Source organism: Salvelinus fontinalis, chromosome 6, assembly GCF_029448725.1.
Source record: "Salvelinus fontinalis isolate EN_2023a chromosome 6, ASM2944872v1, whole genome shotgun sequence".
Classification (NCBI taxonomy): Eukaryota; Metazoa; Chordata; class Actinopteri; order Salmoniformes; family Salmonidae; genus Salvelinus; species Salvelinus fontinalis.
Window position 1 is genome coordinate 20,375,643 of NC_074670.1, and position 15,326 is coordinate 20,390,968.

At 42.3% G+C, this 15,326-nt stretch overlaps 2 protein-coding genes across 3 annotated transcripts; one reads left to right on the top strand and one right to left on the bottom strand.

Annotated features, from left to right (window-relative positions):
* Positions 1–118: 118 nt before the first annotated feature.
* Positions 119–1,206, top strand: LOC129857316 (taste receptor type 1 member 1-like; the record flags this gene model as incomplete). Its single annotated transcript, XM_055925438.1, has 1 exon — positions 119–1,206. A coding segment is annotated over one exon (978 nt), but the record flags the coding sequence as incomplete, so codon positions are not given.
* Positions 1,207–1,300: 94 nt separating this feature from the next.
* On the bottom strand, positions 1,301–14,549 carry LOC129857315 (aldehyde dehydrogenase, mitochondrial-like). Of its 2 annotated transcripts, XM_055925436.1 has the most exons (13): positions 14,321–14,549; positions 13,536–13,640; positions 12,383–12,523; positions 10,057–10,136; positions 8,971–9,082; positions 7,727–7,855; positions 7,532–7,645; positions 7,289–7,391; positions 6,278–6,462; positions 5,058–5,222; positions 2,216–2,373; positions 1,961–2,075; positions 1,301–1,765 (listed from the first exon to the last, which is right to left on the bottom strand). In XM_055925436.1, the coding sequence occupies exons 1-13, from the start codon at positions 14,435–14,437 to the stop codon at positions 1,733–1,735; spliced, it is 1,557 nt and encodes a 518-aa protein (XP_055781411.1). In that variant the 5' UTR covers positions 14,438–14,549; the 3' UTR covers positions 1,301–1,732. The 2 variants fall into 2 exon arrangements, with proteins under 2 accessions (XP_055781411.1, XP_055781412.1); XM_055925437.1 differs by lacking the exons at positions 13,536–13,640; positions 14,321–14,549 and adding an exon at positions 10,357–12,062 and having other exon boundaries at positions 12,383–12,459.
* Between the last annotated feature and the right edge of the window lie 777 nt (positions 14,550–15,326).

The following is a 15,326-nucleotide window of genomic DNA, read 5'->3' on the forward strand; positions in this document are numbered from 1 at the left end:
ACACTGGTACTGAGCAACATGACTTTGTTTTTGCCTGGAGTTTTTCCTGGACAGGTCAAGAGGTCAGAAAGAACACCTATGAATCATATGACAAGAATGATTGTTATCTGTACACATATTAGAATCTGTCACCCAGACTTTCTCTTCCCTTCCTCTCCCAACAGCCGATCCCTACAGCTGCATAGCATGCATAGCATGCCAAAAGGATGAGTGGGCCAGGATTGGCAGTACCTCATGCACTAAGCACTCTATAGAGTATCTGCATTCTGATGCTCCGTTGGCCATTTTTCTGATGTTCGAGGCCAGCTCCATCATCCTCATCTCAATGGCCATCTTGGTTCTGTTCCTTTGTAAGAATGACACCCCTGTGGTAAAGTCAGCCGGTGGGAGGCTCTGCTTCCTCATGTTGTGTTGCTTGTCCATGTCCTCCATCAGTGTCTTCTTCCACATCGGCAAACCCACAGAGGCCATCTGCACCTTACGCAATTCTGTGTTTGTAGTCTTCTATCTGGCCTGCCTGTCCTGTCTTGCTGTTTGCTCCTTCCAGATTGTCTGTATCTTCAAAATGGCCGCCAAACTGCCCAAAGCGTATGATTTCTGGGTCAAGCATGGGGGTCAGTGGATCACTATTATCACAACCACTGTCATAATGCTGTTTCTGTGCATTTTGTGGATAGCCATTGAAGGACCCAAGCCCAATCAGATAACATTGTATAGCGAGGTAATTTTGGATCGCACATATGGAGTCATCCCCATCTTTTATGTGATAGTACTGTTTGCCGCTTTGCTGGGTATTGCATGCTTTAGTTTTGCCTACATGGGAACTGACCTGCCCAAAAACTACAACGAGGGTAAATCTATCACTTTCAGCTTGCTTATCTTCTTCATCTCTTGGGTCATCTCTCTGACGGTGCACCTGTCTACCAAAGGAAAGCACACACTCTCCGTCACTCCTTGCTCTGTGCTGTGCAGTCTGTATGGTATACTCTTTGGTTACTTCCTCCCTAAATGCAATATCATTATCATTACACCTGAGCGTAATACAGCAGCCTATTTTCAAACTGCAATCCAGAGTTACACACTTCAACCTAGATAATGTACATATGTTGAGACATATTGTTGTGTGGCACTAGAACTGCCACTATTGTGTTCTGTGATGTTTCTTTTCAGTCAATATCTATATTTTTTAATACCATGCTGTTTCCTCCATAAAAGCATTTTAATTGTTTGCCTATTAATAAAACACTTTGTAAATTATTGTTTGTGTCGAATCAGATGACACTAGGTTAAAAACAAGTAATAGCGAGTATCAAGTGCATTTATTATCCAAAATACTTTCAAAGTTCACACTTTCACTCTAAAAGAGTGCAAAACTACTCTGCATTGTAGCAGGGATTCACCATATAAAAACAGGATGAACATAATGACTGAAATAAGTATTATGAAATATTATGGCATGCTCTATGAAGTGCTTAAAATAAGCTGTTGAAGTTTGACACGGCTGTACAACAAGCTGGGTGTAAACTAACAGCACCATGCCTGTAATTGTTTTCTCATCTTGTTTGGAAATTCTTTACATGAAGTTAGAGATGAGTACAGAGGCTAAGTAACACTAAAGTCCAACTGAATAACTGATAAACTCTGTGACAAACCAAATAAAGGCTGATTTAGTCCCATAGAGCCTTCCTATGGTCAGTTAGTTTCCTTGATTGGAGGCAGAGTTCAGACGTCTTTACGAGTTTTTCTGAGGGACCTTGATTGTTACCTGAGGTAAAGAATAAAATATGTTTTGAAGCTTTGACATTAACACATTTTGTGAACATAGATACAGCTGCTTATGAGATGTTGCTGTTTATTACGTATGCAACGTGTGGCAACAGCGTTCATACATTTACGTATGTGGCCCAATGGGGCATGAACATTTTATCCTACAGTATTGTGGTAGTGATGGGGTCCTTACCGTTTTCACTTCAGTGTAGTTGTCCAGGCCATACTCTCCCAGCTCACGACCGTTACCAGAATATTTGTAGCCACCGAAGGGGGCTTGTGCTCCAAACACATTATAGCAGTTAATCCTTAGGAGAAAGAAATGGACAAACCACATACACAATTATCGTATTTTAATGGGCCAACTTCTGGACCTTTTATACTACGGAAAGAAATTGACAATTTGATGGACATAATGTAAAATAAAGTCAGCTAGAAATCAGCGTACCAGACAGTACCAGCGCGAATTCCGCTAGAGATGTAGTGGGCCTTGTCGATGTCTTTGGTGAAGACAGCAGCTGCCAGGCCGTACTTTGTGTCGTTGGCTCTCTCAACCACCTCCTCCAGAGTCTTAAACTTCAGGATCTGCATCACCGGCCCAAAGATCTGAACACAGACAAAGTGTTATAGAGGATAAATTCATTTAAAGAATCTAACCTAAAGAGATCTGTTCTCTGAAGAGAACATGTTACACATGTATGAGCTTGTCTGGCTACTTTCCTTAGAGCTAGAATACTTAATTGAAACAATAAAGCATTCTCCTCGCCACAGTTTCGCTAAAAAGCTAAGGGATGGAAAAAAAACACTCAAATTCATAGACAGTGCTATGGATGCAAGAACTGACCATCCGTGATATCCCATGTATAGTTTTAACCATGTTTTGAGGCTATACATTGTTTGTTTACATTTGTTGTTTACAAACACTGGAGTAAAACAAGCTTATATTGTAGGTTCTGATGGGGTATGACAGGGTATGAACTAAGCTCATGTGTCACGTTCTGACCATAGTTCTTGTGTGTTTTGCTTGTTTTAGTGTTGGTCAGGACGTGAGCTGGGTGGGCATTCTATGTTGTGTGTCTAGTTTGTCTGTTTCTATGTTTGGCCTAATATGGTTCTCAATCAGAGGCAGATGTTTTGTGTTGTCTCTGATTGGGAATCATATATAGGTGGCTTGTTTTGTGTTGGGGTTTGTGGGTGGTTGTTTCCTGTCTTTGTGTTTCTCTGCACCAGCTAGGACTGTATCGGTTTGCCACATTTGTTATTTTGTATTCGTTGTAAGTGTTCACTGTTTATCGTTAAATTAAACATGTTGAGCACTGGCTACGCTGCGTGTTGGTCCGATCCTTGCTACACCCTCTCTTCTCGTGAAGAGGAGGAAGGCTGCCGTTACATCATGAGGCATTTATACGTTCTATTCTTTAAGAATCAATGGGTATACAGTTGAAGTCGGAAGTTTACATACACTTAGGTTTGAGTCATTAAAACTCATTTTTCAACCACTCCACAAATTTCTTGTTAACAAACTATAGTTTTGGAAAGTCGGGTAGGACATCTACTTTGAACATGACACAAGTCATTTTTCCAACAATTGTTTACATACAGATTATTTCACTTATAATTCACTGTATCACAATTCCAGTGGGTCAGAAGTTTACATACACCATGTTGACTGTGCCTTTAAACAACTTGGAAAATTCCAGAAAATGTCTTGGCTTTAGAAGATTCTGATAAGCTAATTGACATCATTTGAGTCAATTGGAGGTGTACCTGTGGATGAATTTCAAGGCCTACCTTCAAACTCAGTGCCTCTTTGTTTGACATCATGGGAAAATGAAAAGGAATCAGCCAAGACCTCAGTAAAAGAATTGTAGACCACAAGTCTGGTTCATCCTTGTGAGCAATTTCCAAATGCCTGAAGGTACCACGTTCATCTGTACAAACAATAGTCCACAAGTATAAACACCATGGGACTATGCAGCCGTCATACCGCTCAGGAAGGAGACGCATTCTGTCTCCTAGAGATGACCGTACTTTTGTGCGAAAAGTGCAAATCAATCCCAGAACAACAGCAAAGGACCTTGTGAAGATGCTGGAGGAAACGGGTACAAAAGTATCTATATCCACAGTAAAACGAGTTCTATATCAACATAAACCTGAAAGGCCGCTCAGCAAGGAAGAAGCCACTGCTCCAAAACCGCCATAAAAAAAGACAGACTCCTGTTTGCAACTGCACATGGGGACAAAGATTGTACTTTTTGGAGAATTGTCCTCTGGTCTGATGAAACAAAAATAGAACTGTTGAGCCATAGTGACCATCGTTATGTTTGGAGGAAAAAGGGGGAGTCTTGTAAGCCGAAGAACACCATCCAAACCGTGAAGCACGGGGGTGCTTTGCTGCAGGAGGGACTGGTGCACTTCACAAAATAGATGGCATCATGAGAAAGGAACATTATGTGGATATATTGAAGCAACATCTCAAGACATCAGTCAGGAAGTTAAAGATTGGTCGCAAATGGGTCTTCCAAATGGACAATGACCCCAAGCATACTTCCAAAGTTGTGGCAAAATAGCTTAAGGACAACAAAGTCAAGGTATAGGAGTGGCCATCACAAAGCCCTGACCTCAATCCCATAGAAAGTTTGTGGGCAGAACTGAAAAAGCGAGTGCGAGCAAGGAGGCCTACAAACCTAACTCAGTTACACCAGCTCTGTCATGAAGAATGGGCCAAAATTCACCCAACTTATTGTGGGAAGCTTGTGGAAGACTACCCAAAACGTTTGACCCAAGTTAATCAATTTAAAGGCAATGCTACAAAATACTAATTGAGTGTATGTAAACTTCTGACCCATTGGGAATGTGATGAAAGAAATAAAAGCTGAAATATATCATTCTCTCTACTATTATTCTGACATTTCACATTCTTAAAATAAATTGGTGATCCTAACTGACCTAAGACAGGGAATTTTTATTAGTATTAAATGTCAGGAATTGTGAAAAACTGAGTTTAAATGTATTTGGCTAAGGTGTATTTAAACTTCCGACTTCAACTGTATATAATTAATTTAAAGTTCATTAAGGTTCAAAAATGAATGTAGCAACTAAGGATTCTAGCTTCAGAATAGCCACACAAATATACTTTAGACAAGCAAAATATACTGGCTTTTCTTTCCATTTTCATGGGTATAGCCAGTAGGGGGATTCTGTCAAGGCAGCCCCGAGAGCCAAAATGGTGAATCTTGACAACCAGTTTCATGAAGAGTGAGTTGTTAATTATAAATGCCATGCTGTACCTCCTCACGGGCGATGGTCATGCCGTCCTGGACATCTCCAAAGATGGTTGGTTGGATGAAGTAGCCACGGTCTGCAGCCACCCCTCCCCCGCACATCAGCTTGGCCCCCTCACTCTTACCACTGCTGATGTAGCCCAGAATCTTCTTGAACTGTTCCTCATCCACCTAGATAGGGAACCGTTTTACAGTGCTCGTAAGTGGGTGTCTTATTAATGTGTTAGGAAGAGAGCTATAAACCAAACCAGACTACATGTGCTTGTGTATATGTATGCATGCAAGTGCGTTCTTGTAGTTGTTTTCTGATAAAGGCTCTGCATTTGGAAATGCTGGTACCACAGTTATTTCAGTACAATAGAGTGTGTAGCTCTTCTATTTTTATCCAGTGTCTTATGTTTGGGTGTGTGTCTTCAACTCCTACTCTACTCGTCTGGGCATGGCTTCAACTCCTACTCGTCTGGGCGTGTCTTCAACTCCTACTCTACTCGTCTGGGTGTGTCTTCAACTCCTACTCTACTCGTCTGGGCGTGTCTTCAATTCCTACTCTACTCGTCTGGGCGTGTCTTCAACTCCTACTCGTCTGGGCGTGTCTTCAACTCCTACTCTACTCGTCTGGGCATGTCTTCAACTCCTACTCTACTCGTCTGGGCGTGTCTTCAACTCCTACTCTACTCGTCTGGGCGTGTCTTCAACTCCTACTCTACTCGTCTGGGCGTGTCTTCAATTCCTACTCTACTCGTCTGGGCGTGTCTTCAACTCCTACTCTACTCGTCTGGGCTTGTCTTCAACTCCTACTCTACTCGTCTGGGCGTGTCTTCAACTCCTACTGTACTCGTCTGGGCGTGTCTTCAACTCCTACTCTACTCGTCTGGGCGTGTCTTCAACTCCTACTCTACTCGTCTGGGCGTGTCTTCAAGTCCTACTCTACTCGTCTGGGTGTGTCTTCAACTTCTACTCTACTCGTCTGGGCGTGTCTTCAACTCCTACTCTACTCGTCTGGGCGTGTATTCAACTCCTACTCTACTCGTCTGGGTGTGTCTTCAAGTCCTACTCTACTCGTCTGGGCGTGTCTTCAACTCCTACTCTACTCGTCTGGGTGTGTGTTTTCAACTCCTACTCTACTTGTCTGGGTGTGTGTCTTCAACTCCTACTCTACTCGTCTGGGTGTGTCTTCAACTCCTACTCTACTCGTCTGGGTGTGTGCACCATGCATTATTTCTAACCTGCGGTCCCTGCTCAGTCTTCATGTTGAAGGGGTCTCCCACCACCCTGCTCTTGGCCCGCTCCACACTGCGCTCCATAAACTCATCATAGATGGTGTCCTGCACGTATGTACGGGAGCCGGCACAGCAGCACTGGCCCTGGTTAAAGAACAGGGCAAAGTGGGACTGTTCCACCGCCTCCGCCACTGCAGAAAGAGAGAGAGAGAACACAGTCATACATAGCCGATATGTTTCCACTTGACGTTTTGCAGCATTGGACTCCATGAAATTGACACCTGGCCTTGGGGTGAGTAGCTGCTGGAAGTGTTGTGGAATCCAATGGGCTGCTTTAGCATTAGCAAGCCTAGCATGCTGACGAAAAGGCAGTTTAAAAAACTAGCAGTATTTTAATCTTCTCGATTTTCCATGTCGGATAATGGGATAATTAGGAGTACTGTGACATCTTCCATCCCTGGACTGAGGTATGTTTTCTAGCCCTATCCTGCATTTGTCACTGCGGTGCAAACATTATAGCTGAGCAAAATTTCGACTTGAAGAGGAAGGTGTATAACCTCAAGTCGAAACATATCGGCTAAGTCAGAAACAGCAATCGCAATCAAACAAATAAAGACACACAGGCAAACATGCACATGCCGTAGTAGATTTCAGAGGAGGCTGGTGGGGGGTACTATAGGAGGACGGGCTCATTGTAATGCTGGAATGGAATAAACAGAACGGTATCAAGCACGTCAAACATATGGAAACCACGTTTGACTCCGTTCCATTAATTCCATTAGTCATTACAATGAGCCTGTACTCCTATAACTCATCCCATCAGCCTCCTGTGGTAGATGTCCTTCGTTGTAAAAGTAGCAGCTGTCTGCTGCAATTGATACTTCATAAATAAAACGGAGACCACACTTTGCTTAAGATATTGCTGTAGCTGACTATCCAAATTAAGTGTTCCCATTTTTGACATATTTATAACTGGATGCCCATCCCAAAAGTAAAGTTGCCTTGAGCCATACTCACTGTTGGCATCAGACATGATTATGTTGGGGCTCTTTCCTCCCAGCTCCAGAGTGACCTTCTTCAGGTTGCTGGAGCCAGATGCCTGCTGGATCAGGTGACCTACCTGGACACATAGAGCATGGAGCTGCTTAGACAGCACAGGGCTCATTCTCATACACACACTAATACACCAAAACACATTGGCCATATGAAAGCAGTGACTCAGTTCTTTGAGATGCCTGAGGTATGGGCGGTCTGTCTTACCTCAGTAGATCCTGTGAAAGCCACCTTATCCACATCCATGTGGGAGGCGATGGCAGAACCAGCAGATGGACCCATACCAGGCAGGATGTTCACCACACCTGGAGGGAAACCAACCTGAGAGGAGAGAGAGAGAGAGGAGAGAGCTTAAGAAATGTGGTAAGGAGGGTGTGTGTGTGTGTGTATTAGTGTACCAACCTCCTTGATGAGACTGGCCACATACAGGGCAGTGAGGGGGGTCTGCTCAGCCACCTTCATCACCACAGTGTTGCCTGTAGCCAGAGCTGGCCCCAGCTTCCATGCCTGCATCAGCAGAGGGAAGTTCCACTGAGGGAAGATAGAGAGAGGAAGAGAGTGAACGGTAGAGTGAAGACAGACCATATCAAACGTGTGCATAAACTCATGCAAAGTACACAGACATAAATCCATGCAGGCACTCAACACATTAACGTCCAGGCTGCCACGATATACCACAGCCTTGCAGCTCTACCAGGTTTTGGAGGCAGGGTGTCACCTTAAATTACATATCCAAATCATGTTCAAATTGCGAATATGAACTATTGAGAAAGTATATTGAGAATGTTTCTTAAGATTCATCAAGGAGGTCCATTCCTAACCCCTGAACGGTTTAAGATTCATCAAGGAGGTCCATTCCTAACCCCTGAACGGTTTAAGATTCATCAAGGAGGTCCATTCCTAACCCCTGAACGGTTTAAGATTCATCAAGGAGGTCCATTCCTAACCCCTGAACGGTTTAAGATTCATCAAGGAGGTCTATCCCTAACCCCTGAACAGTTTAAGATTCATCAAGGAGGTCCATTCCTAACCCCTGAACGGTTTAAGATTCATCAAGGAGGTCCATTCCTAACCCCTGAACAGTTTAAGATTCATCAAGGAGGTCCATTCCTAACCCCTGAACGGTTTAAGATTCATCAAGGAGGTCCATCCCTAACCCCTGAACAGTTTAAGATTCATCAAGGAGGTCCATTCCTAACCCCTGAACAGCTTAAGATTCATCAAGGAGGTCCATTCCTAACCCCTGAACGGTTTAAGATTCATCAAGGAGGTCCATCCCTAACCCCTGAACAGCTTAAGATTCATCAAGGAGGTCCATTCCTAACCCCTGAACGGTTTAAGATTCATCAAGGAGGTCCATTCCTAGCCCCTGAACAGTTTAAGATTCATCAAGGAGGTCCATTCCTAACCCCTGAACAGTTTAAGATTCATCAAGGAGGTCCATTCCTAACCCCTGAACGGTTTAAGATTCATCAAGGAGGTCCATCCCTAACCCCTGAACAGTTTAAGATTCATCAAGGAGGTCCATCCCTAACCCCTGAACGGTTTAAGATTCATCAAGGAGGTCCATTCCTAACCCCTGAACAGCTTAAGATTCATCAAGGAGGTCCATTCCTAACCCCTGAACAGTTCCTTCACTCACTCACCGGGATGATCTGGCCACACACACCAATGGGCTCATGACGGGTGTAGCAGAAGAAGTCTCCATCGATGGGAATGGTCTTCCCCTCCCACTTATCTGCCCAGCCTGCACAGTACCTGTGCACACACATGCACACACAGACAGTAAACACTTGGACTCAAGAATCCTCAAAAATATTACACCTTTCAGATATATCAAAAGGGATTTGGGGGATGTCAATATTTCTCAACTGCATTAAGTACTCACTACATTCCATATTCAGTAAATACCAGGAGGACACGAGACTCAGTAGGGCTACCATGTATAAATGTTTATTATGAAATAGAACTGCAGCAACTATAGTTTCAGATATCAAGAGTAGAAGGAAATGTGTATTTTTTCAAAGAAGGAAACTGTAAATGAGTCTATTTCCAATCCATTAAAAGGTAAACAAGCAGACAGTAGATTGAGATAGTGATTGGATCCACAGTGAGTATACAGCAAGCAGTCTAGGTCATGGTGCTGTGTGCCAGCCAATCAAATAAGGGAGGTTTGGCAGTCTGCAGTCACATTCTTGTAAGAACTAATTCACAGTCAGTCTCACCCTCTTTTTCCCCCTTTCTTTCCCACCATTCTGTCTCTGCCTCGCCCTACAACTTCACACACACTTGAAATGTAACAAACATTCAACCATATAGCATAACGCCACATCTGTCACTTAAGATTCATGACAACTCATACATTTTGGTTTGCAGAAAGTAATAATAATAAATGTATTATACAGAATAATTATACAGAATAATATCAAGGTGCATAAAATAAAAACCAAATAGAACGTTAGAAGGCAACTGACACAAAAAACACAGCTGACACTACAAGGGACAAAGTCACCAAGGAGCACAGCTATCAACAGAAAACCTTCCTAAAGAGAAAGGTTTTTAGGCCCGTTTTAAAGGAGCCCAGAGTCTGTGGTGCCTTCAGGTGATCCGGGAGAGCATTCCAGAGGCTGGGGGCAGTCGAGCTGAAAGCCTGATCCTCCAAGGATAAAATGCATGCGTTCATTTCACTGCTCTCACACTTACACACTGCAATTTATATTACTGTGACTGACCTGAGGCACTTGACCACCATGGGCACGTCCACGCTGTAGGATACGGCATAGGGCTTCCCATTGTCCAGGGTCTCCAGTTCCTATGGCAAAATAAGGTCAAAGTGTCAACAGAGTTCCGCCATGGCCTAACTGATGAAGTTTAAATGAGGACAAATAGTAGCAAGGCTGTATTCTGTATTACGTAACATTGTCAAACAAAGGTGTCATTGTACACTGATGATTCATGTTTTCTTTTAAATCCACAATTTGGATCCCTCCACAGCCTCAAAGGATCTAGATGGCAGCTTTATTAAATAGTACCCGCAAAACACCAGTCTCAACATCAACAGTGAAGAGGCGACTCCAGGATGCTTGAGGACTTCTGAGGCTTCTGTTTCTCAAACTAGACACTCTAATGTACTTGTCCTCTTGCTCAGTTCTGCACCGGGGCCTCCCACTCCTCTTTCTATTCTGGTTAGAGCCTGTTTGTGCTGTTCTGTGAAGGGAGTAGTACACAGCGTAGTACGAGATCTTAAATTTCTTGGCAATTTCTAGCATGGAATAGCCTTCATTTCTCAGAACAAGAATAGACTGACGAATTTCAGAAGAAAGTTCTTTGTTTCTGACCATTTTGAGCCTGTAATCGAACCCACAAATGCTGATGCTCCAGATACTCAACTAGTCTAAAGAAGGCCAGTTTTATTGCTCCTTTAATCAGCACAGCAGTTTTCAGCTGTGCTAACATAATTGCAAAAGGGTTTTTGAATGATCAATTAGCCTTTTAAAATGATAAACTTGGATTAGCTAACACAACGTGCCATTGGAACACAGAAGTGATGGTTGCTGATAATGGGCCACTGTACGCCTACGTACATATTCCATAAAAAATCATCTGTTTCCAGCTACAATAGTCATTTACACCATTAGCAATGTCTACACTGTATTTCTGATCAATTTGATGTTATTTTAATGGACAAAAATGTGATTTTCTTTAAAAAACAAGGACATTTCAGAGTGACCGCAAACTTTTGAACGGTAGTGTGTGTGTGTGTATATATATATATATTTGTGTTTTTTTTACAAAAAAATATATGAGGGATTGGAAACAATGCAGACAATTACATTGCTGGAAGCCATCTGCAATAATAAAGCTGATCTACCCCCTAACAAATGTTAATTAAAAAAATGGCAATACCTTCCTAGAAAGAGCTAATAGATATCCAGTGTTGTACACAGAAGCATACAGTATGTATTTAGAGGTAGGCTCTGTAACATGCTGCTAATGGGCTAAACAGATGTTTTACTATAACATTGTCATATCAAATTACAGGGACTATTTACTGCTACAGGGTGTTAATCAGTTCAGAGTCCAGTTAAACACCAGTAACCCTCACTTTAGTTAGGTCACATTAGAATCCAATATTTTGAAGGGGAAAACAAGAGTATATGTGGTCAACATAACACACACGACAAAACGTATCTAGATACAACATTTACAGGCACATACAGTTCATGTTGAAGACATTGGACTGTACATACTTAAACAGATTGGCCAGTCTTACAAGTACCGATGAGTCACTGGCTTGGCTCTGGACAGACTCCCTCTCAAATACACACCATATCCATATATAACATGTAGGTAGAGCCGGCTCCGTGGACAGAATCATTGCTATTTCCAGTCCTGATGGACCTTGCACCCTGATGGACCTTGAAAATCTGATTTTAGCAGGGCCTCATTTACCAGGCAAAGTAGGGCAGCTTCCTGTGCTGAAGCTGTTCATTATTTTATCAAAACAAGCCCAGAGAAACCCTTTCACCACTATAGCCTTTCCCCTATTACTTTCGCCAAACCTGTAACATAACACCAACAAATATGTTTTGTGTATGTCTTGTAAGAGCAGCACTAAGGAATTATTTTACTCCACTTCCACAGCGGTTTCTCAGTGTTGATCATGTGACCTAGCCGTGACCCTGCGTCTCTATCTCTGCCATGTGACTTCAGCGTGGGAGCTGCTCAGGTCAGCAACCTGTGGAATACAGGACTAACAGTGACTCTGCAAAATATGGCGCTGCTGTTTACAAGCCAAATAAATCTATCTGAACATACTTTTTTAAAGATAATATTTCTGAGTAAAACGTTTCCACCACTGGAAGGTAACATTTGTCATCAGACAAAGCAGTATGTCAGTGCCACACAAGTCAACTCTAATACAATCCAAACAATTTAGCTTTCTTTGGCATGACTGCCAGAACAGAAATGTTGTGCATCTAATTAGCCGCTCATAACACCACTTCAGGTTAATCATTTATCTCCATTGACCAGCAGAAATGGGACGGAGTCACTGACCGCTAGGTAGGCTGTGTCCCTCTCGATTGCGTCTGCCAGCCGGCTCAGGAGCAGCCCGCGGTCCGACGCGTCCATACGTCGCCATGGTGACCCAAACCTGAAGGCCTCCCTGGCAGCCTTCACAGCCTTGTCCACATCTGCCTGGAAAGAGGGAGGAGGCCACAGAGGGAAAACAGAGGGAGATGAAAAGACAAGCAAACCAAATCAGAAATATTAGATTATATAATTTGAAAAATGGAAAACAGAAAGGAAAACAATGCACACTGCTGCTCATGCTCGCAGGTGATATTTATTTACAACAACGTTTCAACCCTTAGGTCAACAGGCATCATTTAAAAAAATAACATCAAGTAATTCAATTGCAACAGTGTAATAACACAAAAAGATAGTCACACACCTGGCCCCTGCAAGATTGTGCTCTAATTACACCTGTTGTTACGGTTAATTTTTCCCCATGGTTATTTTACCCTCTCGTCCTCCTACCACACCTAATTGTCATGTTTCTGCTTCAGGCAACTTGTTGTTGTCTTAGCGTGCCAAGGATGTTGTCACGTTCTGACCTTTATTTCCTTTGTTTTGTCTTTATTTAGTATGGTCAGGGCGTGAGTTGGGGTGGGCAGTCTATGTTTGTATTTCTATGTTTTGCTATTTCTGTGTTTGGCCTGATATGGTTCTCAATCAGAGGCAGCTGTCAATCGTTGTCCCTGATTGGGAACCATATTTAGGTAGCCTATTTTGTGTTGGGTTTTGTGGGTGGTTGTTTTCAGTCTTTGTGTGTCTGCACCAGATAGAACTGTTTCAGTTGTCACTTTTGTTGTTTTGTATTTTGAGTGTTCACCTTTATTAAAGTAAGATGAACAATTACCACGCTGCACATTGGTCCTCCGATCCTTCTAACTTATCCTCCTCAGACGAGGAAGATGAGAGCCGTTACAGATGTAGTGGTGTTGAATACAGAAACAGTGAGGGGCCTGTTCAAATGCTTTGAAAATGCCGCCTTACTCCCTTCCTTGAGACAGTCATTACGACTGCAAAGGTCCTGCTTTCACCAATCCAATTATATTAGATCAGTGATTACTCCAAGGAATCAAGCATGTAAGTCTTGTAATTAGACAGAACAGAGCCAGGTTTCAAGGCAGTTCCAGCCACTGACCTTGTCTGCCTCAGCCACCTGACAGATGACCTCTCCTGTGGCTGGATTGATGGTGGGGAAGGACCTCTTGCTGACGGCATCCTGCCACTCGTTATTGATGAACAGCTGTAATGAGACAGAGGAGATTTGATTAGGCTCTATGTTTAGATTACATATGTTATCACAACTCTTTGATCCAATAGACCGAAAATAAATTGGAGCCAGTATAAACACTGTATTGTTCAGTTGCATCCCATTACGTCCCTTCAGTTTTTATTTGTGCAGTATTGTAAGATACTGTCTCTGACATAATATTACAATGGTTTAGAAGTCTCTTTATAAATTCCTCCAAAACAATTGAACAGAAACACATGCATGTACATGTGTTGTGGCTGTCTATGTACAAGCTGGTCTTTCAACTCTAGCAAACGTTTTATTAATGCAACCCAGGAAGGTTTCTGGCTGTCTGTCACATTACAGTTTTGCATAACACCATCATACCCAACAATTATCGAGTGTATATGTAATTCAGTTGACCTAATGTATCGGATAAGTACGTTCTCACAAGGTTCAATCAGGTCAAGTGTTTCAAGTGTCAACAAGAGTTATCAACAAGTAGGCTAGCTAGTCAAGCAACAACAAATAATGCATCTAGTCCAAAAGATATTGCAATTCTCACGTATGCCTAGTTGCCTTGCAATGAATTGCACATGACAGAAATACACTAAACCGATCATTTCAGTCGTGTGCAACAATGACAATAGCTACTCAACAGGTCATTCAACAGGTCAATGCTTATCGCTTACCTTGTTATAATGGACTTCGGGCTGTGCGCTTGGAACCGGGATGGCGGCCGCCGAATACTGACAATTGGAAATGCCAGAGATTCTAGGCAAAGTTCGGGATAACACAATTCGAAGCATGGTTCTCCTTCAACACAAAGGTGTTTGTCAACCAGGGAGAGTGGAGAGCGGGCTTTCACAAAGTATTGTACAGTGAAGTCGATCGTCATCTGTTACCCGCCCCCAAGAGCATGCACAGTAGAGCCTTCCTTAGATTACGTTTTCAAAGTGAAATGTAGGCTATAGTGCCTACATCAATACCGTTCAAGTTCATAAAGGGGAAAACAGTGGGGTAAAACATAACATAAATGAAATAAAAATAGCAAATCAGACCTCAAAAACACATTTTGTTACAATATTTAACTTCATCTTTGCAACAGCCTCCCCAACATCCAAAAGAATGGAGAGTAAACTATTCAACCAAGGTAAGGGAAACATTAACAAAGCAATATTATAAATGAGGGCACATTTTCAACACAAGAAATCATGAGCAAAAACAAGCAGACAGGTTATGCACACCCTCATTCCCAGTGGTGTAAAGTACTTAAGTAGTGTAGGAGTGTGCCCATGGCTATCCATACATTTAAAAAACATTGTGCTGTCTGGTTTGCTTAATATAAGGAATTTGTCATTATTTATAATTTTTCTTTAACTTTTTATACTTAAGTATATTTTAGAAATTACATTTACTTTTGTATACTTAAGTATTGTATATTTAAAACCAAATACTTTTATGATTTTACTCAAGTAGAATTTTAGGGTGATTATGCAACTACGGGCACTTCTATGTCCTCGGGTCAATTTTGGGGATTTTATAAAAAATAAAACAAATACAAATATTTGTATGTTAAGTTCACACCGGAATCACCCCATACTTTTTAAAACATCTCTCTATCAAGTATTCTAGCTACTTTTCAGATGCATTTTATACCTCAATTTCACTATTTTGCCCTTGTCCCTGACCCAGACT

What these genes read in the sequence shown, in the direction of transcription:
- LOC129857315 (XM_055925436.1), bottom strand. Translation starts at nt 14,437, where the DNA reads ATGCTTCGAATTGTGTTATCCCGAACTTTGCCTAGAATCTCTGGCATT. An exon ending in ATGGTGGTCAAGTGCCTCAG is followed by an intron (nt 9,083 to 10,056) that starts GTCAGTCACAGT and finishes GTGTGTGCACAG; the next exon opens with GTACTGTGCAGGCTGGGCAG. An exon ending in TGGCCAGTCTCATCAAGGAG is followed by an intron (nt 7,646 to 7,726) that starts GTTGGTACACTA and finishes CTCTCCTCTCAG; the next exon opens with GTTGGTTTCCCTCCAGGTGT.